General features: G+C 37.8%; 1 protein-coding gene across 2 annotated transcripts in view; it reads left to right on the forward strand.

Annotated features, from left to right (window-relative positions):
- The window catches only part of PRRT3 (proline rich transmembrane protein 3), a 73,516-nt gene that overhangs the window by 20,885 nt on the left and 28,604 nt on the right, over positions 1 to 24,027 (forward strand). The window contains exons 1-2 of one of the 2 annotated variants that reach the window (XM_063426722.1): positions 18,905 to 18,924; positions 22,079 to 23,532. In XM_063426722.1, coding sequence (XP_063282792.1) covers positions 22,170 to 23,532 — 1,363 coding nt within the window. In that variant the 5' untranslated portion in view covers positions 18,905 to 18,924; positions 22,079 to 22,169. Of the gene's footprint in view, positions 1 to 18,904; positions 18,925 to 22,078; positions 23,533 to 24,027 lie in introns of those variants that run through there. The other variant, XM_063426721.1, reaches the window with a different exon arrangement.

Here is a 24,027-nt window from a genome sequence, read left to right on the forward strand (position 1 = left end):
CGGCTTTGAAACAGACCTTTAATACCATTGTGATTCAACACTGGCCTTGAACTGCCTTAAATTGCCATGAGGATGATAAAAGCAGCTGGGGAATGCTTTAGCTGCGTTGGTAGGTCACCCAGCAATGTTCACTTGTTCTTTGAGTAAGGGCCAGCTGCCAAATACACTACCAGGGTTTTTTTTTTTTTTACTAAAATTAGAATTTTCCAGAATATAAAGTGAATTTTACATTTAAGTTGCTGAAATTGAAAAATTCTCCATCTCAGATATGCTTTTAGTTTGGGCTACAATGGCCTTCAGTTTGAAATTTACTTGGAATTCTCACTTTAGCAAATAAACACGTATGTTTTCTTGGAGATCTATCACTTCTTGATGCTGTTGGGCAGTACACACTAGCGGAACTACTATCAGTGGAACTGGTGCAGCCACACTGGGACCTGCAAGTTTGGGGCCCATCCATTGTCTATTACACTTAGGGACAAGGACACCTGATGAGCATCTTTGATCAGGGGCCCAGTCATGTCTAAGCCCCAGCCAGGGTGAAAATTAGTCCAGAGGCAGCTAAGTAGAGGCAAGACCCATATACTGAACATCAGTGAAAATGCCTGTGCACTCCAAGTTAAATTTGTGAACAGACTTTGTAAATGCAACATTCCAATTCTGCTATTGATTGATTGATAAAGGCTCAATAGCAGATCCTAAATATTCCTTTAATAAAGTCTGCTCACAAATCTAACTTGGAGTGCACAGGCATTTAGACTGCTGTATTTGTGTGTGTGTATCTGTGTCAGAATGTGCATATCTGTGTGTGTGTGTCAGTTTGCATGTGTATCTGTGTCAGTTTATATATGTGTGTCAGTGTATATGCATATGTCCATGCATGCCAGTATTCAAACATCAATACAAAGCTATACACAAATATACCCCTGCAGTCAAACTCTAACACTACACAGCCGACTCTACACACCTACGCATCCTTACATTCAAACACCAACACTACACCCAAATGCACACCTGTATTTGAATGCCAACATTACATGCAAAAACACCACAGCATTTAAATGGCAACAGTACATACAAATGCACTTCTACATTCACACACATATCCCAAACAGGATTGCTTTCAAGGTAGATCCACAGCTGGTAAAGCATTGTGGGAGTTGTAGTTGATCATCAACCTTTTAGACACTCTTGTACTAGATGGGGAGCTAAAAATAATTTCTTGCACCAAAGCCCTCTCTACATTAGTTCCACCACTGGCAGTGAATGTAAGTACTAACCTGCTCTATATGTTGCACACAGGGAATTCATTCTCTATGAAGATTCCTTCTTGATTAAGGAATTAGCCCAATGTTAGGGAAATATTGTGACCTCTTTGGCTCTGTTTATTGACCAGCAATTGTTTTGTCAAATACAGAAATAGATTAATTATAATGTAAAGACAGCCTTGATTTTACTAGGTATATGTACAGCATGTTTGCAGCCAGTGGGTATATTTTCAACGCTCTGGCAGAGAAATACAGAGACCTGCTGTACATTCATAAAAAGTCAGTTAGAATGCTTTCAGTGTTCTACGGAAGACTTGCATGAAGCCACTTTTTGTATGTTTACATTAAAGAAACTTATGGCACGATACAAACATATTCTGGGACATTTACGAAAGTGGGAATTGTTTGGAATTCAAAATGAATCCAAATAGTTATTCACTAATCTCCACATTGTAGCAAATGGAAATTAGAATTTCAAAAATGATACTAAAATAGCTGACCCATATAATATCTCCAAATCAGCTATAAAAATAACTTGACTTTGGTTAGTTTTGCCATTAGCAAAACTTTTAAATTTAAAATTGTAGTTTTCTGGGATATCTCTAAAATTCACACTGTAATAGGTAAGTTCTTATCATCGGGTTATCATGTGTATTAAAGATTATCTCATTTTCTTTCCTAAAATTCAAAGGCACATAGTTTTTAATTAATACATATGTGATTTGTCATAACCGTTATGGACAATTGATATGTTATGCTATAGGATCTTATGGTTTGAATCTCCTCTATCTTGCATGCAGCACTTCAGCAACCATCTCTTAACATGAACTATATATCGAATATGTCTCTTCTAGTTTTAAGTTCACTTATATTCACTAAATGGTTAACACTTTATTTGGTTGTTTTATAAAAAAAAAATCATAGTCAATTCTGGAGATTTTAAAACGAAGACAGTGGAACATAAACATATGTATTAGTATTTTTTTCTATATTAACAGCAATAGATTTGGAACTATGCCTATGTAAAGACCCCGCTATCCACAGTTTGCCATTTTTTCCATCTTTAACACACTACTTTCTAATATCGAGTTTCTATCTCTTTAATGAAAGTTTCATTCATTTTAGATGATAAGAAACGTTCTTTAGCTTCTCTGCTCTACATATTTTATATGGGATTATTAAATCTAGCAATTAAAAATGATTCTATTTATTTGGGAGTCATTATATCATACTTCGATATACTTTGTTATTTTAAAGATATGAGGAAATGTATTTATTTAATGGAGTAAGGAACCGCCTAAGTAGGACATAAATTATTATCAATTTGGATTTGTTTATTTGTGTATTCATCTTTGTTTTGATCAAACATTTCAAAAAGAATTTTATATATTAGCCACACTTGCACTTTAACTATTTCTAAGCAGTGCGTTAGGTCAGTGGTGGTGTACTGCCAATTCGTATAGATCTTCCATCTATACATCCGGGCTTTTTTGAAAAGATGGGGTTAGGATTTATCGTAGGCTAGGATTCATTTATCTGTTATCTATTGCTTTATCGTACTAATCCACTCCGGTACTTTAGTAAGTCTGCCTTAGTTCCCTCTCGCCCATGTCTAAATTCAGGAGTGGGTGGTTTGTATTATAATGAGCCTCACTTTGAATGGATTCCTCCAATATATCTCCAGAATTTCCTATGTCCACTCATGTTGAGAAAGCACCAGGGGGGTGCGAAACGCGTCCAGGGTATTCACTCTTACCTTTTTGTGGGTGGTGGTGTAGGTGGTCTTCCTCACGCCTGGCCGCAGCAGGTATAACAAAAAATAAGAACACTTAGGGAATGAAATATTTGGTAGTTGCAAGTGTGTTGTCCTTGCTTGGATAGCTGTATATTCATCTTGTGATCATTACATGCCGTTTGCCTTACTCAATATTCCTACTCCTACATTCAGCTTTTTGGAGTGTTGCCATGACTATTTTCTGCCATACATCAATGCAATTTTTATATCAATAAATGTGTACTTTTTCATTATTTCTGTTTTTTTTTTTTTTCTGTGGATCATAAGGGTTTACTCCTGAGTGCGGACTGCATTTTGTTTTGTGTCACAAGCTCAATTAAGGATTATGTAAAGGAGCATTTAAGGCATCACAAGCAAAGCCTGCTGTAGTTGTTATGGTGCTGGAAGTGCCCTAGCGGTGTCCCACGTTAAGACATCCAAACATTTTAGCAAGATTTGACAACTTACCATGGTGACGGCAACATGTTCGGCTGTATGCGATCTTTTACAGCAGGAGAACCCAAAATGGTCTACTGAGCGAAACAAGATGTTGCAAGACCGCATTTATTGGCTGAGAACCAACGATTGCGATCCTGCTGTGACATTCGGCTTCTATTGCTGTAGAAAACTGAATGTTGTATATATGGTATAGCTGCCCAGCGTAGCCCAATTTAGTTGTCAAAATTCTCTCAGGCTACCATTGGCGCACAAGAGAAAAATTCTGTATTAGTGCCAGGGCCTGAGGGGGCAGAGAGACAGACACGGTGTAGTCAACTTTGGGGTTAAACCGTTTGACGATGGTGCACTGGACAACCATAACCCACAACAACTAACATGAATTTGTTATGGTGCCTGGAATGGTCCTTTAAATTTGTCATACAGTATTCATGAAACATATTATGGGATGTTGATAAAGGAAGGCCAGTCTGTATAACCACATAAGCCGTGGAAATACCCGACAGGTCCTTAGGAGAGCCTAGCTTCAGAACAGGGGGTAACCCAAATATTATACAAAAATGGGGGAACCCTTGAAACAAGGGGGTCCTAAGGTGAATCTCTAGTAACACAGAGATACCCTTGTCTAGGAAATAACTAGAGCGGGTATATAGACAGTAACCAGGTATGCAGGGAAAAGAGGGGGAGAGGGATGGGAGGATGGGGTATGTATAAAGAGGGGGGTAGATATGGGCAAGGTATATTGGGAAATTCTAATCACCAATAAGACTGTAAATAACTCCCACACTTAAATCTCTAAAAAGTACAAAAATAGTCTCCTACCCCCCAGGATGAGATAATCCAGATATGGGCTACCGAGAAGTACCAGAGGCAAGGCTAACATAACATAACCTGAGGGTAAAGAGAAGCCCTAATGGTACTCCGGTACTGTGGAGGACTCCACTGATCCTACTAAGACCACAACCCCCCCTGCCTGCCAAAAAAATATTCTTAAAAGTTAAATAATCTTAATAAAGCATAAGAAAACCTAGTGCTACCGGGTGAAAAACAAATTAAAAGAAAAGTTTTCCGAGCTGCCACACGTCATCCAGGCCGACCAGCCCCTCCAGTTGTGCCCCAGGGTCCACCGAGCCGAATCTCTCCCACTGCGAATGAGATTTATCAGGTTCTGTGCAGTGAGAGCAGAGAGGAATAAGCAGTATCACTGATCTAGTCAGATTAACAGCCAGGCTTCCATCTCTGGGATCAGCAGAGCCAGCATGACATCAAGTGAGCTGAGATCCATTAGCTCAGTCTGAGCTGTGCCAGTATCCGCATGGACTTAGCTCACAGCAGGATGCTGCATTGGACCTATGTCAAGGAGACCATGAAGTTGCTGCACATTAGAGTGCACTGAAGGTCTTTTTGGAAGGTTATGTGTTCTACCTAGGAGGAGTGTTTTTTCCTGCAGCTCTGCAGCAATGTAAGTATGGCCAGACATATTGCTTGCTTGCTGATGTTAACCACTGCAGTGCTGTAAGGAATTGCAGAGATGGTATTGATTTCTCTCTCACTCAAAGTCTAATACTTACAAAGAATACATATGCATCAATGTTCTGCTACCCTGTCCATCTAGCTGTCATCCTTCTGCTTGTCTGCATGAGTTCTATCTATCTAGGCTTTTTTCTATTTGTCACACCTTCTGTCTCTGTCCTGTGTTCGGTCTGTGTTAGTACATCCCTCCATGTGTCTGTCTGTCTGTCTGTCTATCTAATCCATCTATCTCGTTTTCTTTGTGTCATCTGTTATTTTTTTTATTGTAATTTATTTGGCATTAAACAGAACCCTGCAGTATACAATGAGTTTATACGCTGTATTATATTTCCATCAGAGCCGATTGCATGCCTGTGTCAAATCACTGGCAGTAGATAACTCAGAAGATGCTGTAAAAAAGGTTGACTTATTCGGAAGCCCAGTAATGACGGGGTCACATTGAGTTTAACCCCTAAAAGACAGGAGAATGCAGAAATGGATTGCAGCCCATTATATCATTATGAGGGTGTTTTGTCCACCTGTGTAAATTCTTGCCATTTAGAAGGACAGGAATATTCTGTAGGTATTAATACCTAGTGATGGTATTAAGGCAGTGTGCTGTGGGTATGCATACTTTGTGACATTAGGGCTGTAATCTGAGGGTATGGATATTTTGTGACATTAAGGCTGTAATCTGTGGGTATGGATACTTTATGACATTAAGGCTGTAATTTGTGGGTATGGATACTTTGTGACATTTATAATCTGAGGGTATGGATACTTTGTGACATTTATAATCTGAGGGTATGGATACTTTGTGACATTATCAAGGCTATAATCTGAGGGTATGGATACTTTGTGACATCATCAAGGCTATAATCTGAGGGTATGGATACTTTATGACATTAAGGCTGTAATTTGTGGGTATGGATACTTTGTGACATTATCAAGGCTATAATCTGAGGGTGTGGATACTTTGTGACATCAAGGCTATAATCTGAGGGTGTGGATACTTTGTGACATTAAGGCTTTAATTTGTGGGTATGGATACTTTGTGACATTATCAAGGCATGGCAACAGAGTAAGTGAAGGGGAAGACAATGGAAGGATGTGGATGCAGGGTTTTTAAGTGGACCTGACATGGCTCACTCCTGCCAGCCTAATCCTGCATACTTCTCATTAAACCATGTTCTGTATATCCTTGCACAGCAAATGTGACTTTAATATCTTCAGGGTAAACATGTGTTTCTTAAAATGTTCCCTTGTAGAATGGATCAAAATGTCATTTACAATATACATCAAGGTTACTGCGCCACTTTGGACTTTTTCCTTTTTTTTTTTTAAATAAAGCAGAGAGCAGCCAATCCCACTAAGCAGCATGTGCCATGCGGAAAAGGAAAGCGAGCCATGATTTAACCCCTGAGGGGCCTGATTTATATAAATGTAAAAATACATTATTATCTTCCCTCTGTTTTCTTGTAAGTATGGTGCTGATTTGGATAATCCACAATAATACTCTAATTACAACACAGGTAGCATAGTATGTGCAGTCATTATGCACTGTGTGAAGGTATATTTTATATATATATATGTATAGAGCTGGCAAGTGTACATGGCGGCACAAAATATTGGCAAATAACGATGGTAGGTCATTGTCCTTTATAAATTCTGATTATCTAAATACCTCAATGACAGCATGTTTCATTATTTGAAGGGTTACTGCAACCACCACTTCTGCTTTTTGAAGTTGTCATGGTGGTAGGAGTCTGGCTGTGCAGTGTTTCTACTTGAAGTAATTCAACCTGAGTAATTTGCACTGTATTGGGGGGCTTGTTACACCCGCAGCACACGTGACTTACAAAGCCCAGAATAGAGGTAGAGAGAGACCAGCACTACTGGCAAATTGGTAATTGGGTGCAGGTTCCCTTCCATGAACCCCCAAAATGTTATAAAATATTGAATAATGGGGCCGCAACACCAGAAGTTACAATGAAGGAGTTTATTCCACGAGTGTGGAGATGGCAACGTTTTGACCAAATCACATAGTCTTTATCAAAGCTTGTTCCAAACTGCCTAATGTCAATTATGTGCATAAAATACATCTGACATATATCTGACTGGGCCTCGGCACAGCTCCCGCAACGTCAGACAGTCGTGCACTGAGCAGCGCTGGGAAGTTTCTCCCGCCGCTTGTTAAGGTAAAGAAACATAATTTAACAACACTCTTTGAGTGTTTTGTTCTGGGGTACCAATAGAATAATGCCAATAGGGCCGTATTCTATCATCAGTGAAAAAAGATTGGAGAAACCCTTTAAGTGCTTTAATATACATATATACTTATTTTATTGCCCTGTGCTGGCAAAATGAACAAAAAAAATAACCTTTACTTTTACCTTTGTAGCTGTTTAAAATCTCAAACATTTTTATATGTAAAAAAATAATAATTCAAAAGATCACATGCAAGCTGTTAGCATTGAATGCGTTAATCCGGTAGGCAAATTATTCTTCTACGGGAGCATCCTGAGATCTAAAAACTGACATTTAATTTGCATGTGATGTGTAAGTGAAGGATAAAAGCTGCTGTTGTGGGCATTTTTCCATGGAAAAGTACACTAATTTTAACCCCTCAAGGACCAAACTTCTGGAATAAAAGGGAATCATGACATGTCACACATGTCATGTGTCCTTAAGGGGTTAACATAGCAACTAAACTAGTATGATCAAACCTAAATGGTTTTCTAAAGTTCACTTGGTCCAAACCTGATTTGCTAGTTGCTTCTGGGAATATGTTAAAGGGACACTTTAAGCACTAAAGCAACTTTACCTTAATGAAGCAGTTTTGGTGTATAGATCATATCCATGCAGTCTCACTGCTCAGTTCTCTGCCATTTAGGAGTTATATCACGTTTATGCAGCCCTAGCCACACCTCCCTGCATGTGACCTACATGGTCTCTGTACACATTTCCTATAAAATTAGACCTAATATTTACACATCCTTTATTGCACAATCTGTTTAATTTAGAAATTCTTATCTCCTATTCTTTGAATTGCCTGCTAACCTGCAGGAGCTTCCTGCGTGTGATTAAACCCTTAAGGACACATGACATGTGTGAAATGTCATGATTCCCTTTTATTCCGGAAGTTTGGTCTTCAAGGGGTTAGAATGAAACTGTCCCTTTCTGGAGTCTTTTTATATAACACCTCTGAAATGGACAGATCTGATGTGGGTCTGGTGGTCATTGCATACAGGGTGAGTTTTACTTGCCTCAGGCTATCCCTTGAGGCCACCACCATCTTCACACTGCAGATCCTCTTCGGCTCCTGGCGCCGGTTGCCCGACACTTTAATTGCCATGAGCCACGTCATTTGTCGTAATCATGTGCATGCAGTTCAATAAAATTCCAACGCAGTCTTAACTAATGTTCCATAAAGAATATATCTTTATAAAATACTGAAAAGTGACAGATCCAATTCAAAGTTCAATTAACAGAGCAGGAGATAAAAACATCTGAAGTAAACACTGTGCTGTAATATCTTCATTGAAAATTAAAACATGTTTTCATGCGGGGCTGTGTGAGTCACAGCCGGGGGTGTGTGGCATAAACCAAAACAAACGTGATTTAACTCCTAAATGGCAGAGAATTGAGCAGTGACACTTCAGGTCACAGAGTTCTGATCTGCCAAAGTCACGTGTTCCAGGGGTGTAGCTTTCCCTCCACACATAATGGTACTATGCAGTCCAACATGTGAATTGCGGAATTTGACCACCTATGCTCCAGAGAAACTCTCCACACCAAAGTTGTTTTGTTTTTTGAGTTGAGTTGAGTTGCCCAATTCAGATTCTGTGTCAAAGTCAAAGAGAATTTGCATCAGAATGGATCTTGAGTTACCTTAAATAAGGCATCTTAAACTCTGGCCCCTTACATGCTGCTGAACTACAACTCCCATTATTCTCTGACCATGTCTTGTATTTACTAAACTAGTAAAAGTGGGGAAATTACCATGGGAACTTGTGGAACCATCAGGTATAGTCCAATGGAAACTCTGCATACAGATGTAAGAACCTGCCATACAAGATGGAAAACCACGCTCAAAGTGGAAGTCAGTTAACATTATTTAATTGCAAAATAAAATAAAATATTAAGCAGGCGGGCAGTGTCAGGTCACCACATGGAGCAAAGGATTTTACCGCAAAACTGCATCAATAATATAAAAAGAAATATTAGCTCCTCCATTCTGGATGCATCAAGGATATGCTTTATTGAATCACTGTGCAGTCCTTTTCTGATGATTCAAAAGTATCCTTGATTACACCAGTGTCAGAGCTATAATTATTTAATAATTAAATAATATATATCATTATTTAAGGGTGCATCTTGTCTCTATAAAATTTACATGTCTGATTGGTTATGTCTGCTTGGTTATAATTAAGAGCCTATAAGTGTACTGTGTTCCATTGTGTCTTACCCCAGTCTGGCTGTCTTTTGTGACCTTTAATGTGGACAAAATGAAATCAAGGCTTTTAAATTCTCTGCTGTTAGCTATACTATTCCATAGATGCAGGGAAAGCATCATATTATCTCTTGATTATAGACATTTAATAGGATGACAAAGCACAGTTAAGCATAGAAATAGCTTGGATCAGGAATACATTTAGGAGGCCTCTACCAAAGTCTCAAAAAGGGTCAAATTTCAGGAACAGTGTTTTAAGATATTGCTTAAATGATATATTGCACAGCTGAAATTGTTGAAGATGGGCATGACCTCTACAGACTAATGCTGGCATTTGTGTAGTTGGCAAGGATTTTTTTTGCCAAATCTGGTGGCCATGGCCCTAAATACTCCATTCTCACTTCTAAATTGTCTAAAATGTATGAGTAAAATCACTTTTGTTTATGTTTGTGAGTCACACCTCCCCTGGCTGTGACTCACACAGCCTGCATGAAAAAAAAAATGTATTTAATTCTCGTTCAGACTAGTGTTTACAACTCAGTGTTTCCACTTGTAAAAATATTATCTCTTACTACTCAGTTATTTGAATATTAAAGGCTCCTGTAGCATATGGCAAGCATTTAACAGAGCAGAAGATAAGAAATTTCAAAGTAAACAGATGGTGCAATAAAGGAAGTCTAAACATTAGATCTCTCTTTACAGGAAGAGTTTGGGGATGTTTTTTAAGTATCAGTTCATTAAACTAAAGTTGTTTTGGTGATTCGAGAGTCCCTTTTAAGAAAATTAACTGAGTGATAAATTATCAACAATGCTTCATAATACTATCAGTTTTGTTTTAGCTACAGTGGAAATTCAGAGATTCAATGTGAGATAAAAATTTCAGGCCAGAGTAGCCAAACTGAAAGCATATTTTTCCAGTTCGGCTATTTTCACCTTAAATTTAAAATTCACATTGAATTCTTACTTTTGTAAATCACTCTGTCAGTCTATAATAAAGTTTGGAAGCTGTGGATGGTTTACATGTATGAGAGTTATGGTTAAAGGGCAGATTGTTTTAATGGTACTTTTTATTATCATTATTATGAACCGTTGAGGCATTATTGTCATTGATTTTTATTTTTACAAGCAGATACTTTTCATATATTTGTTTTTCTTGGATTGTTACCTGTCGATAAATTGTTTCCATTTTTTCTGAAGATTTACATGTACCATTTGGTAGCTCTCATGGACACTATTACTTGTTTTGTTTTAGATCTTATTTGGTTCTCCAAAAAAAAAAAGCTATTATAATTGTGCAGCTCCTACATTTAATTCTTTAGTGTATAACCTTTTGCTCATTCATGTAAGAGCATCAATAAGATTGAAGGGTTAAAATACATGATAAAACATTTCCTTATGTAATCTGCAGTGAGCTATGTTAACAATCGAACTGTCAAATGCCAGAATGATGAAGTCATAGTTGGCTAGACTATGAATGAAAGGCCTGATTTAACAAGGAATGAAAATTGTGTGTTTCAGGCCTTTTAAAGAGCTTTGTTATCCATTCTATGTATAACACGTTCATCGGTTCAGTATACTATTTGCTATAGTGTCCTAGTCGATAGTTATATGCAGCCCCACCTCTTTCTGTAAAAAAATAGAGAAAACTGTTTTTACTCACCTTTTTTCCAGTGCTGAGACTTACTCAATGCTGCTGCCCGCACCTCCTCCTGTGATGTCATTCAGCAAGTGTTGTTTCTTCACTGATCGTCCAATCAAATACTCCTCATAGAGGAGTAAGATGCGTGCATGCATCCAGGCTAATTGGATTTGCTGAATACAATGCTTTTCTATGAGGTGCATCTGACGTTCGATGACTTCATGGGCGTCAAATGTCATATGAACGAGTGGAACTTTGTTGTTGCGGAGCAAGTGCCTCTAATGGCTTCCAGGAAGGTAGCCACTAGAAGCGTGTTTAATTCCTCAATCAAAGCATTGCTGTATCTCATAAATGGCAATATTTTAGATTAAAGGGCTAAAACTAAAGGGCCATTGCAGTATAATGTACTCAAAGGTGATGGATAACTTAAAAGTACAGTTATTCTAATGTTATTTTACACCTTGGTTTCTCTGTATGGCTAGTTATTGTCTGGCTCAATCCTTGTAGTCAACGATTCTTATAAATCTTGGTCAGTCAAAATCATCTTTATCTAACAGAGTTAGTCAGTAGAGTGGCTTTACTTATGCTTAAATAAATGGGGTTTAAATTAATCACGTATTGTTTGTGTGTATGTATGTATATATTGGGTGCATGATGTGGGTGTGTCTAGTGAATGCAGATAATGTGTGTGAGTAAATGCAGTGTATGCAGTGTGTGTATAGTGTATGCAGTGTGTGTATAGTGTAGGCAGTGTGTGTTAAGTGGACACAGTGTGTGTAATGGAAGGAGTATGCGTGTAGTGGATGCAAAGTGTATGTAGTGAGTGCAGCGTGTGTATGGAATGGATACAATATGTGTGTGTAGTGTATGCAGTGTGTGTATAGTAGATGCAGTGTTTGTGTAATGAAAGGAATATGTGTGTAGTGGATGCAAAGTGTATGCAGTTGTATGGAATGGATGCAGTGTGTGTGTAGTGAATGCAGTGTGTGTGTAAAATGGATGCAGTGTGTGTTTGTATAGTGGATGCAGTGTGTGTGTGTGTGTGTGTGTGTGTGTAAAATGGATGCAGTGTGTGTTTGTTTAGTGGATGCAGTGTGTCTTTTGAAAACAGTGTGTGTGCATACATTTCTGGAATAGGATAAGGGTATTTTTTTTTATTTTAGAAAATTAGGTTGTTTTTTTTATTTTATTTTATCCCCCCTTCACTACTTCTTATTTGTGACCAGGGAGGGGGGGGGGGAGGTATTACACTCCCTAGTGGACCGGTGGCACAGTGCAGGCTCCTACTTTGTTGTATACTGAAGAGGGGAGCCCAGACTCCAAGTTACACAACTGGCAGCAAGGCAGCAGCTCCTCACTCTCTCTCGAAAGCCTGTCATGCCTACCATGGCAACCCACTGCATACTACAGAGCAGTGACCACAGTGTGTGTGTGTATATATATATATATATATATATATATATATATACGTTTACTTATATATATATATATATTTATACACACATTAAACTCTGGTCCTCCAGGATAGGGTGGCGGGCCCCAAATGCACCCGGGGGCTCTGAGTACTGAAGCTGTCAGAGACTTTGTTTTCACCACTTGTGGCGGCAGATCATAGGTCTCCCCATGCACTCTGGACCCCCCAGGGCGGCCAAACCCGTGACATGTTTGACATACCCTGATGAAAGCCATGGGGAGAGTTGCATGCAGGCAGTCACTGTGCTGTACAATTCAGGAATTTTAATATAGGTATATTTTGCAAACAAAATTAATTTGCAATAAACAAATGTAATTTGCAATTATGCAAATTGTGTATACACGATTGTGGGGTATGAATGCATGCTCTGGCAATCGCGGGGTTAAAGGTAAAATCAGCCCCATCCATTTTACTGAATTGCATTTAATAATTGCAAAACATCTAAATTTATGATGGAATTTTGGTGAGTAATGGTTTTACAGTACATGCGTTCTCTTTTACCTCCCGTTATGACACGTCCAGTAATAAACCCTATCAGGCAGGGTGAAAAACTCTCATTAAATTCCCCAGTGATTGCAAGTCAGAGCCTGGAATGCTTAGAGAGCTTTAGTAGAGAGAATTTTAAGATTAATGGAAAGTCTGTGTTTAGATTGTTTTCCACTATCAGTAATAATTCAGTTTGACCTTTTCAGGACTATTGTGCGATATGTCAGTTGTTGTGATAGTTGTAGTATTGTTTTAATACTGAAGAAGTTACATATTTTAGGCTGGATTTTAAGCTTGAATAATGTTCAAAATGGAAAGTTTTGCCATAAATATAGGTTTTAGGGCTGAAAACAGAGTGACTACAAAAATACTAATTGAATTATAATGTCACAAAGAATAACACAAAAAAAGGGAAGGGCTGCGCCACACATATACCAAAAAGCAATAAAAAAAAAATAAGCAATGTTAAATACAGCTAAATGTATAAAGTAATACAAAAATTCTACATAGTCCTAGAAAGTCTCACATACAAAGGTGCCTCTATATTAGAGGTAAGTGCAGCTGTGGGTACTTGATAGGGCGTAAATTCCTTAGATTAGAGAAGTATATCTTTAATTTCAGTTTCTCTCTCTCTCTCTATATATATATATATATATATATATAGAAGGCCATTAACGGAGCAGGAGATACTAAATTCTAGATTAAACAGACTGTGCAGCAAAGGAACCAGAAATATATAGGTTATTTTTCAGACAGGGTTTAGGAAAGCTGTGCAAGTCACAAAGTGTTTTAACTCCTAAATGGCAGAGAATTGAGCAGTGAGACTGCAGGGGTATGATCTATACACCAAAACTGCTTCATTAAGCTAAAGTTGTTTTGGTGCCTGTAGTGTTCTAACATAGATGTGACATGCATAACATTGTGCTGTACAGCAAACAGTTAACACATTTTTACAGATCTCTCCAAAGACATTTTACCAAGTAATGGAATATCCAGGTACTTGTTTACTCCTTTTAAAGTTCAGACTTTTAATGGAATCAGCAAGCAACAAGTGACAACATTTTGGCCTACGCTGGCCTTTGTCAAGATTTGACAAAATCTAGTGTAGGCTAAAATATTGTTGTTTTTTGTTTTTTGTTTGCAAAAGAGGTCTGCTCTTTAAAAGGAGCAAACAAGTGCCTGGATCTTCTATTTTTTTATGTTGTGGAACTATTGGGAATTGCCAATCCTGACACCAAGAGGACTTAGTCTTTCCTCTGGGGTTCAGAGGAAGTCTTGGGTGCATCCCTTCCAAACAGTTAGCGTCCCTAACAACTTGACTTGCACTGGATTGCCTTACAGGATCTGTATATCTTCTTTTGTGTCACTTTTATATATTTTATTTTTGTTTATTTATAAAATATTTTACCAGGATGGATACATTGAGATTTATCTTGTTTTAAAGTATGTCCTGGGTCCACAAAACATTGCATTGTTACAATAGGATACAATATTACAAAAAATAAAAGATACAAACAAATATATATATATATATATATATATATATATATATATATATATATATACATACATACACACACATATATAAATTTAACACATAACAGGTGATAAATATATTCAACCATGACAGGCACATTCTGTGCTGAGGTATGTTGCCATAGGTCTCTTAAAAGATTTTAGATTGAATGATGATTTGGCTGTATATTAAATATAACAATTATGATAACATATTACATTCATACATTGTTAAAGGGACACTATAGTCACCAGAACAACTACAGCTTCATGTGGTTGTTCTGGTGGTATAATCATGATATACAGGCATTTTAATTTACATTCCCCCTAAGGACACCTCCAAGTGGCCACTGCTCAGATGGCCACTGGAGGCGCTTCCTGGCTCATTGCTGCACAGTAGGCAGCACTGCCGCTCAGCGTCTCCACGCTCTGCATGGGGACGCTGAATAGAGATGAATTGATTCAATGCATCTCTTTGAGGAGGTGCTGATTGGCCAAAGTGGCAATTCTGATGATGTCACCAAGAGGGCGGACCCGCGCAGCGCTAGAAATAAGATGAGTTTTAATTCTTTTTTGGGGGGGACGTCACCTAAATGGTGGGTTTTGCAATATAGGGTCAGGAATACATGGTTGTGTTCCTGACCCTATAGTGTTCCTTTAAGGATATATAAACATATACACAGAGATATATATATATATTTGTATCCCTCTGCATAGCTAAGTAAACAGTCTTCACATCAGTATATGCCTTATTTACTATGACATGTGACGTTTGAGAGGGATAGGATTACATAAACCATGTAATGACACATGCTTTTCAGTGTAACGAGTACTGCCTTCCTATCCATTTAGGAAGCTGTCTGCACGCAAAGACTGGGGGCCCCAATTTGATGCAGTGTCAAGATTTAATGGAATCGTACTCCTACACTTTTGAAAGTTAAAGGGACTCTATAGGTAGGCACCCACAACATCTCTTCTTAATAAAGTGGTCTGGATGCCATATCCCTCCTCCCCCATTTTAACAAGGCAATTAAAAATATTGCCATTCTGAAGGATAATCTAAAGAATGAATTTTGTATGTTACAAACAAAGATCCCGAGCCAGGCCACAGCCAAAGCCCTCTGGGCCGCTAGAGTTCTCTCATTAAAAAGCTTTATGAGTGCGTGGGAGGGAAAACCCTCAAGCAACCAAGATAGCAAAAAATAAACAAGGATCAAGCTCGAAAGGCCTCCAAGAACAGCCAACAAGACATTCCACCGACCTAACCCTAGGCAAGACTACTACTATATCCCCCGCAGACCACTTAGTCTCCAGCAGCAGTCCAAAGAAGTCTTGCCCATTCTAAATAGCTGGCCTGGCGTTTTGTATCCCCTAAACCATCTAAACCAGGGCTGCCCAACAGGTAGATCCCCAGATGTTGTAGAACTACAACTCCCTTGATGCTTTGCATGCCTTTAGAATGACAAAGCATCATGGAAGTTGTAGTTCTACAACATCTGGAAGCTCTACCTGTTGGGCAGCCCTGACCTAAACAATATCTTATACATCTGTTATTGAGAGGCAACATAGATGGAAACTTTAGCGGCAGCTTCCTAAATTTCTTCCCAAGAGTCGCCCTCCAGGTCACTTTTTCACTGCTCAACAGAACGTAAGGCACACCACACTGGAGAATTTGTACAGATATGAGTATTAATTAGAGAGTTAAGGCCTTTTTGGTAAGACAATTTGAAATATAGATCTTCAAACACTTGGGCAGTTAATTGAGAAGAATGACATTCCTAACATACCTTTTGAATAGCAACACTTTCAAAAGAAAATAAATAAAATATCTCATTTAATTAATAACTATAAAAGTACTGGCAAAAGAGGGGGGAAATCTAGTTGCTTATGATACATACTTACTTTTTCGGTAGGTATGTCTTGATCCAAGGAGAGATTTGACTGCCAGTCTGGGGTCGATAAGGAATTTGTTCCTAGTTAGTTGCAAAACTTCAAACTGTTTTTTTTCCTTCTTTTGTACCAACAGCAAAAACAGATGTGAGAATGGCTGAACTTGATGGATGCATGTCTCTTTTCAGCCTATGTGACTATGTCTAAGATATACAGTGGGACCTCCGTTTACGTATTTAATGCGTTCTCTGGGACATTTCTTATTGCGAAACATTTGTAAACCGAAACGCGGTTTCCCATAGGAATGCATTGAAAATTAATTAATCCGTTCTGGAGGTCAGAAATAAGTCAAAATGAGCTGGCATGGAAACCAACCCACAATGCAGAACACACAATAAAAGGCATGCAAACGATGAAACTCAGCTCCCTACCTTTCCAGTGCTTGAGAAATGCACCAAAAAAGTTCCAAAAAGTCCCAAAACCACTGCAAACAATTTCCAGAATGGCACCAAAACTTGATGCAAAAGCCGCTCCAACACCTCCACACTTGACGCTACGTGCTACCAACAGGCTCTAGCATGCAGGGGGCGGTGCTATAAACCTCCAGGTGCAATTGTGTATTGCGAAACAAATTTGTAAACCGAGGCATTATTTTCAATGGATTTTCATTTGTAAACCGAAAATTATGTTAACCGAGGCGTTTGTAAACCGAGGTCCCACTGTATTAGGAATTTGGACAACTAACCTATTTAGAAGGAACAACTGAAACATTTAAATGTAGTTATGAAGTTTAACCCCTTGCTTTCAAGTAGAGTGTGATATATATCCCTCTGGCAAGTTGTAATCAAGCAAGATAATGAAAGGATTTCTGACCCATTATGGTTTAAAGGTTTTGGAAAACAGTCTTTGCTTTTTGATTTTATTTGTAATTCTATATTTGGGGACATGAAATGCTTAGAATAGCTGGAAGCAATGTCCATCCAGATTGCCTTTTTCCTGCTTTTGTCTATGTGATTCTAATGGATTCAGTATTGCTATGGGCTAGCATGTTTTAAAGTGCTCGGAGTACTGTGAGATAAATGTATTTTGATTCCTCTGTATTTGTGCCATTTGACGAGGCATTCCAAAAGTTGTCAGTGGGCCAATAGCCCTTAAATATAATAAAGTGTAACAGATTTACACAATTACACAGTTTGAAAAGAAGACTTTAAAGTGAACCTGTCATGGATATCTTAAATCACTCCCATATACATTGAATACACCATTTATCACAAAGATACGCAAACTGAGTTATCGACTGACAGCTGGGAGAAAAACCTATTTTTAAATTGGTTTTCCCCCTAATCTATACATTTGATAGCAAAACCGCCAGCACAATGTATAGATATAATGGTTTGCTTAATCTAATAAGCATATTTTGGGGAGGTATGACAGGTCCCCTTTAAATTTCAAGTCCTATTCCACTACCCAGACCTTAAAAATGACTTGCCAATGCAAGCCTGGAGGATCTATAGCACACTTACCAGGTGTGTATTTCTGCTTTTAAACTCTGGTGAAGAGGTATGGTATTAAACAAACTTCACGCATACATTACATCTTACATAATATCACAGCTTAAAGCTTCTACAATACTAAAATATTATTAGTGCGTATATCAGGTCACTGCTGCATTCTGTGTATAACACTACGAATCCTAGAATGTAGGCTCTCGCTGTAACCTGCTTGTACTGGTCCACACCCTGCAAAATAGCAGTACTTTATAAGTAAATCAATATTAACCTGGTTATTCTCTAAAGTGAGAATTCTAAGGGAAATAATAGAGTTTTAAACTCTAGTCCAAAGTAGTGGAACTGGAATCATAGCTGAATAAGAGATTGTTTTTCTGGTTTGGCTATTTTGACCTTAAAATTAATATTCAATTGCATGGAATAGCCTTCCAGCTGAAGTGGTAGAGGTTAACACAGTGAAGGAGTTTAAGCATGCGTGGGATAGGCATAAGGCTATCCTAACTATAAGATAAGGCCAGGGACTAATAAAAGTATTTAGAAAATTGAGCAGACTAGATGGGCCGAATGGTTCTTATCTGCCGTCACATTCTATGTTTCTCACTTTATTGAATAACCCTTGAAAAAATTAATCAGTTAAGTGTATCTTTACAGGTCCTTTGTGGATTTGTCAATTACATATAGGGGTTAACCTCTCTGTGGCATGTTAGGAGCTGTCTGTTTATCTAGTTCAGATTTGTCTCTGCTGTGCAATAGAAGCCATGTGGGCGCAAGCATCAAACAGACTTCTCTGCTATTGGCTGAATGCACTGGACAGCAACGCACAACTAGAAGATCACACAATGGGGCCCTTTCTCTTTAGTAGCCTCTTTTTTATAACAGCAGCAATCTGGGTCAAAAGCACAGCAGAGAAGCTTGTTGGTGTTATGTGGAGCAGCAGTGTTCCCTGACAGTAAGTTAAAGATCACTAACTTTAACACATTGATCTGATCAGTTCTGTTCTCTATGTTTATTAATACCATTTACAACTTTCTTCACTCTTAGGGAGAGATTAGCTAAGCAGAGAAAAGTTTGAAGCATTATCATTCCTGCAAAAACATCTCTGTTATTGTAGACTGTTCATCTGGTGGGCCTGTATATCTGCTTAAAATGTTTTCTCCATAGAACGGAGTTGGCGTTTAACTCTAGTGAAATTTCTCTAAATATAAATTGCTTGGCACGATGGCTAATTTTATCATGGCACATATTTGCAAAGTGAATTTCCCATGGTGCTTAGCCAGCAAATGTGATTAAGAGATAGTTGCATTGTCAGGTTATTTTAAGTAAAATTTTATTTCCTTGAGGCAAGGGTAGATTGCGGTTGTGTTATGTTATTTTTTAAACAAATTTGACATGTGTGTAAGAAAAAAAGAAAATAGAAAGGAAATAAGTAAGAATTGTCGGGAAGTCAAAGTGAATTTCAACTTTAAAGCCAAAATAGATTAATTTGAAGCATTCTCCAAACTTGTTATGCTTCCAGTCCAGCTTATTTGTTCTAACATTTGAAATGTATTGTGAATTCCTGATAATATCCACTTTAGTCAATTACCCTGATTGTGTTGTTAAACTGGTGACCAGCCAACGCCACTAATTCAACAACAACCAGAAAAAAAACCATTATTTAGTTGATTACATAGTTCAGTAGTGTTCTGTCTAGGATTACCAACTGTGGATATTGGATAAAGTGGCTCTGTCAATGTCATGAGGGGGGATGGAAAGTTGAGATTTACTTACCTTAACCTGTCCGTCACAGGCATCACCATCTATTTCCTGACTGTCTTCTTCAGCTCCTTGCACCTCTGCTGCAGGACCGCAGAATCTTCCAAAGAAAAAGCTTTTTCCCTGTAGTCATCACTAGTGACAGCTGGGAAATGACAATCTTGACAAAAGGTAGCATTGCCTTCATGTCAGCTGAGGAAAAATACTAAGCTAAAGTACCTACTTTGTCTCAGTATCGCTTTTGACTCGGATGGAATTTCAGTGGAATTCCTACATAGGCAATGTGAGTATTTCATGAAAATTCCAGAACTGGAAAATTGTGGAATTTTCCAAGTTGCATATTTAGAACCTAATAATTGCAATTATCTTCCCAGATCTCTGCAATTTCTGGTTTACTGTATAATCGCATCTGTCTTGTAGCATTCCGTACTCAAAGATTTGTTATGCACCAGTAAAAAAATAATAATAAAAAAAAGTCTTAATTTTGGTTTTGATTCAACCTTTTATATAACTTATTATTTAATGTTCATTAATATTAATTCTGATAGCATTCTAGCTTTTGTAATTTTGACGTCTGCAATTGACTTTTGTACATTAGCTTAAGAGTAGGCCTCAAGCCTTGATACACATGTTTGGCGATGCAGTCTTGAGAACCTTATGTAGTTTCTGACAGTATTTGTTTCTTCAGCATTTGAATTCCCAGAAATTGGAGAGGACGTAACCTAAACAAAACTGTTTGCCGAGAGGAAATGTGGAGGTTTCTCAGACACTCCAAACTGATACATTTAAACAAATACAGATTGTTTGAAGTCATTATCTAGTAGGTTTTTTTTTTTATCCACATACTTGTTTGAGAGAAAGTAAAATAAACTGTCATATTCTGTTTTTTAAAATATTTTTTAGTACTCTTTGTTGATTATATTTCTGGATGTTTTGTGTTGTGGTTTTTAAAACAAACAAACAAAAAAACTTTGTAATGCTATAACAAGTAACGTGACCCTGAGAGAATCAGTTTATTGATGAGCTGGTAATTAAACATTCTATAATCTCAGCATTGTCCAAGAAAGAGGGAAACTGATATAAAATAAGGAAATTCTCCCTTATTACCATTGAGGGATTAGTTTAGCCACTGAAGCTAAAAAATGTTGTCCTGGGAAAAAAACATTTTCAGGGATATTCACTGAAGTGAGAATTCATAGTGAATTTGAAATTTAAGGCCAAAGTAGTCCGACTGAAAGCAAAGCTGATTTAGAGAATTTTTCTAGTTTGGCTACTTTTACCTAGAATGTGAAAATCACTTTGAATTCTCACTTAAGTGTTGGTGAATAACTGTTTATGTTTCATAGGCCACGGTTAAGCATTTGCAACTGTTGTATGTGTTGCTGTACTTGGACTAAGCAAAATAACAGCAGTAATCAACCATTATTATATACAACATTGTTGTAGGCCATTGCCAGACTATTTTGTGCTTCATGATCTTTACAAATAGGCTTACTCATTAAAAAAGCTTAACGATCAGCCATGTAAGATTTAGTGAGAAGGATTTATCATTTAATGAAACACCAATGCAGAGACGTTTCAAGATCTTTTTTCATCTTGTAATGAGTCAATTAACTTAATCTCAGAGGTTTGCTCAATAAACTTAGAATTGCTGTGAATTAAAAACCAAACTGCAGAAATTAGGCTAACCAAATTGTGACTAAAGGTGAGACGGAGAATAATTCTGAATTAGTTGTTTAGCCTGTGTTTTGAAACTTGATTTTCAGTTCACTACGATTCACTGTACGTGAATAAACAATTTGGTGCAACTCAGGCAGCGCTTTGCAGCTACTATTCGGCGGGATTACTATTTGTTGAGTTTCCCAATCATTACTTAAAAAATACTCAAACTGGCAGGAAGTTAGTTTGGGATTATGATGTGACGTATTCTGATTTAAGGTCAAAATAGCCAAAACAAATCTCTAAATCAGGTTGTGCTTTCAGTTTGGCTACTCTGGTCTCTATTAAATAGCCGTGTTAGTTTCATAGGCCACCTTTGTCTTTTTTCTTTGTACCAATTGTATCCATGTACAGCACTGCAAAATGTGTTGGTACTTTATAAATAAAGTATAATAATAATAATAATAATAGTCATTAGGTCTAAGGGCCTTATGATCAGGTTTCATAGAGTAATGTAGCATACATTGATTTATTATTTCACCTTTCAGTAAGTCTTCCTTCGATATTATTCATTAACAATGAATGTGCTAAGCTGCACCTAAAAGACTAACAGAAATCTTAGCATAATCTCTGCTACATTGCATTGTATTTAGTGCTAATTTTAGATTTTTTTTTTCAATTTTTTACAGGTTTCCTGGGTGTATCCTTCTCTGTGTCTTACTTTGTTTTAGGCAAGTGGATATATGAAGTAACAATCACTACACCAAGCGGGGAGAAATAATGGCTAAAGTTTCAATACTCTACATGTGGCTGTTCTTAGCTACATTAGCACTTCCTAAACCCTCAGTTTCTTCAGCGAATGCTGCCTATGTAGCTAATGGAAAAGGGGTTCACGAACTAAGAGAGGACAGTTCAAGGAAAAATATTTCAGTTTCGGAGAATGATTTGCAGGTCCAAAAGTCGGAGATGCCAAGTGTTCTTTCGTTGGAAGAAGCACGTGTGGATGATTTATCAAATACCAAACCACCTGGAGATAGAATTGGCAATTTACGAACAACAGCTGCCTTTAGACCATCTCAAGAGTCGGCAAAAAACATGGAGACATATCTAGACCATAAATCTGATCTTTTTCCAAGGAAGGAAGACGAAACGGTCCTGGCTGTCGAAGATGCGAGCCAAATCAGCTTAGCAACCACTGGTCATGCAAGTCTAGAGGAATCGTTGTGGACTTTGCAACATCTTAGCCTAATGCAACCTGTGGATTCTAATAAATTAGAACTTAACTCTAAGTCTAAGAGCTCAACCATTCTTACAAAAAATGAAGAAACCAAAGTGATATCAACTCAGAAGCTACCAAAGTCTTCGCAAAAGGAAAATTATGTTGAGACTGCACAAGACAGCACAGCCCAGAGTTTGAGTACAGGTCATCCAACGGTCTCTACCATAAGGCTAGTTACCTCTGCTGCTCCAAATTTTTCCAAGGAGATAGGTGGGCCTGTTACGCCAATACAAAAACTTCAGATAGATAGTGACAATAAGCAGGAAAGTGAAGCATTATTAAATAACTCTGTGGAATTTCATGAAGTCAATTATGTTTCATCATATGTCACATCGGCAGCTCTAAGGAAAAAAATAGAGAACAATTTTCTTGATGATAACTTAAGATCTCAATTGCATGAAGTAGAACCTTCAGAGAAGTATAATTCTGCGTATAGGACAACAGAGAGTTATTCAGTCTTACGTGAGATTGAACCAGATGGAAATGAAGTAATATCAGCAGACATAGAGTTAATCCACACAAACGATAACCAGCATTATCAGAAGGATAGTAACGCCATCCCTGAGGAGTCAATGGTAGAAGAAAATGAAACCAAGCCTTCAAGCACTGCCACTGACTTGCAAGCTAAGCAACAAGCAGCCCCTGATATGACACCACCGACAAGGATTTCCATTCGGTTCCTTCCATCAGAACCTCCTCTAAACAAGGAATTATCTACACTTCAATCACATCTTAGTAAGACAAACCTTCCTTACCCTACTGTTGATCACAAGAAGCATTTTACATTAGAAGCAAAGTCAAGAACCCAAACAGAAAGACTTTCTACATCTCCCACACTGCAGAAGTCCTTCAAGGTCGAAAATGGTAAGCACAAGGTGTCCAGTCGTGTCATTTGTTTTTTATCCGTACATGTTTATGTCCTTATGAGAAGATGTTATCATCACACAAAAAAACGAAGAAACACCACTATCTGCAATGCAAGTGTTATTGTTGATTTTAAAACCACCTAAATGTTTGTTATATTTAGCAAGTTGGTATCACATTGAAGAATAGATCTTGGAACCCAGAAAGGGATATAGCAGGGAACATCCAGTAATTTGGCCAGAAATCCTTTTGGCTGAATTGTAAGTAGACTGGTTCAAAATGCCATTCCTCTGGGTAAGAGAGAGAATATTGTGTAGCTGTACGTATTCTACGCTTAAAAACAGCACATCTTGCCCCCTTTTTAGTTGTTTGGCCTTTTTTGTTGTTGGAATTTTGTGGTGGTCCCATCCACTTTAATGGAGATAAATATAATTTTTTTTAAATGTATTATTTTTTTTAATAATTCCAGGTGCGCCATAAAGAATAAATTTAGCA

The sequence above is a fragment of the Pelobates fuscus genome, chromosome 7 (assembly GCF_036172605.1).
Source record: "Pelobates fuscus isolate aPelFus1 chromosome 7, aPelFus1.pri, whole genome shotgun sequence".
Classification (NCBI taxonomy): domain Eukaryota; kingdom Metazoa; phylum Chordata; class Amphibia; order Anura; family Pelobatidae; genus Pelobates; species Pelobates fuscus.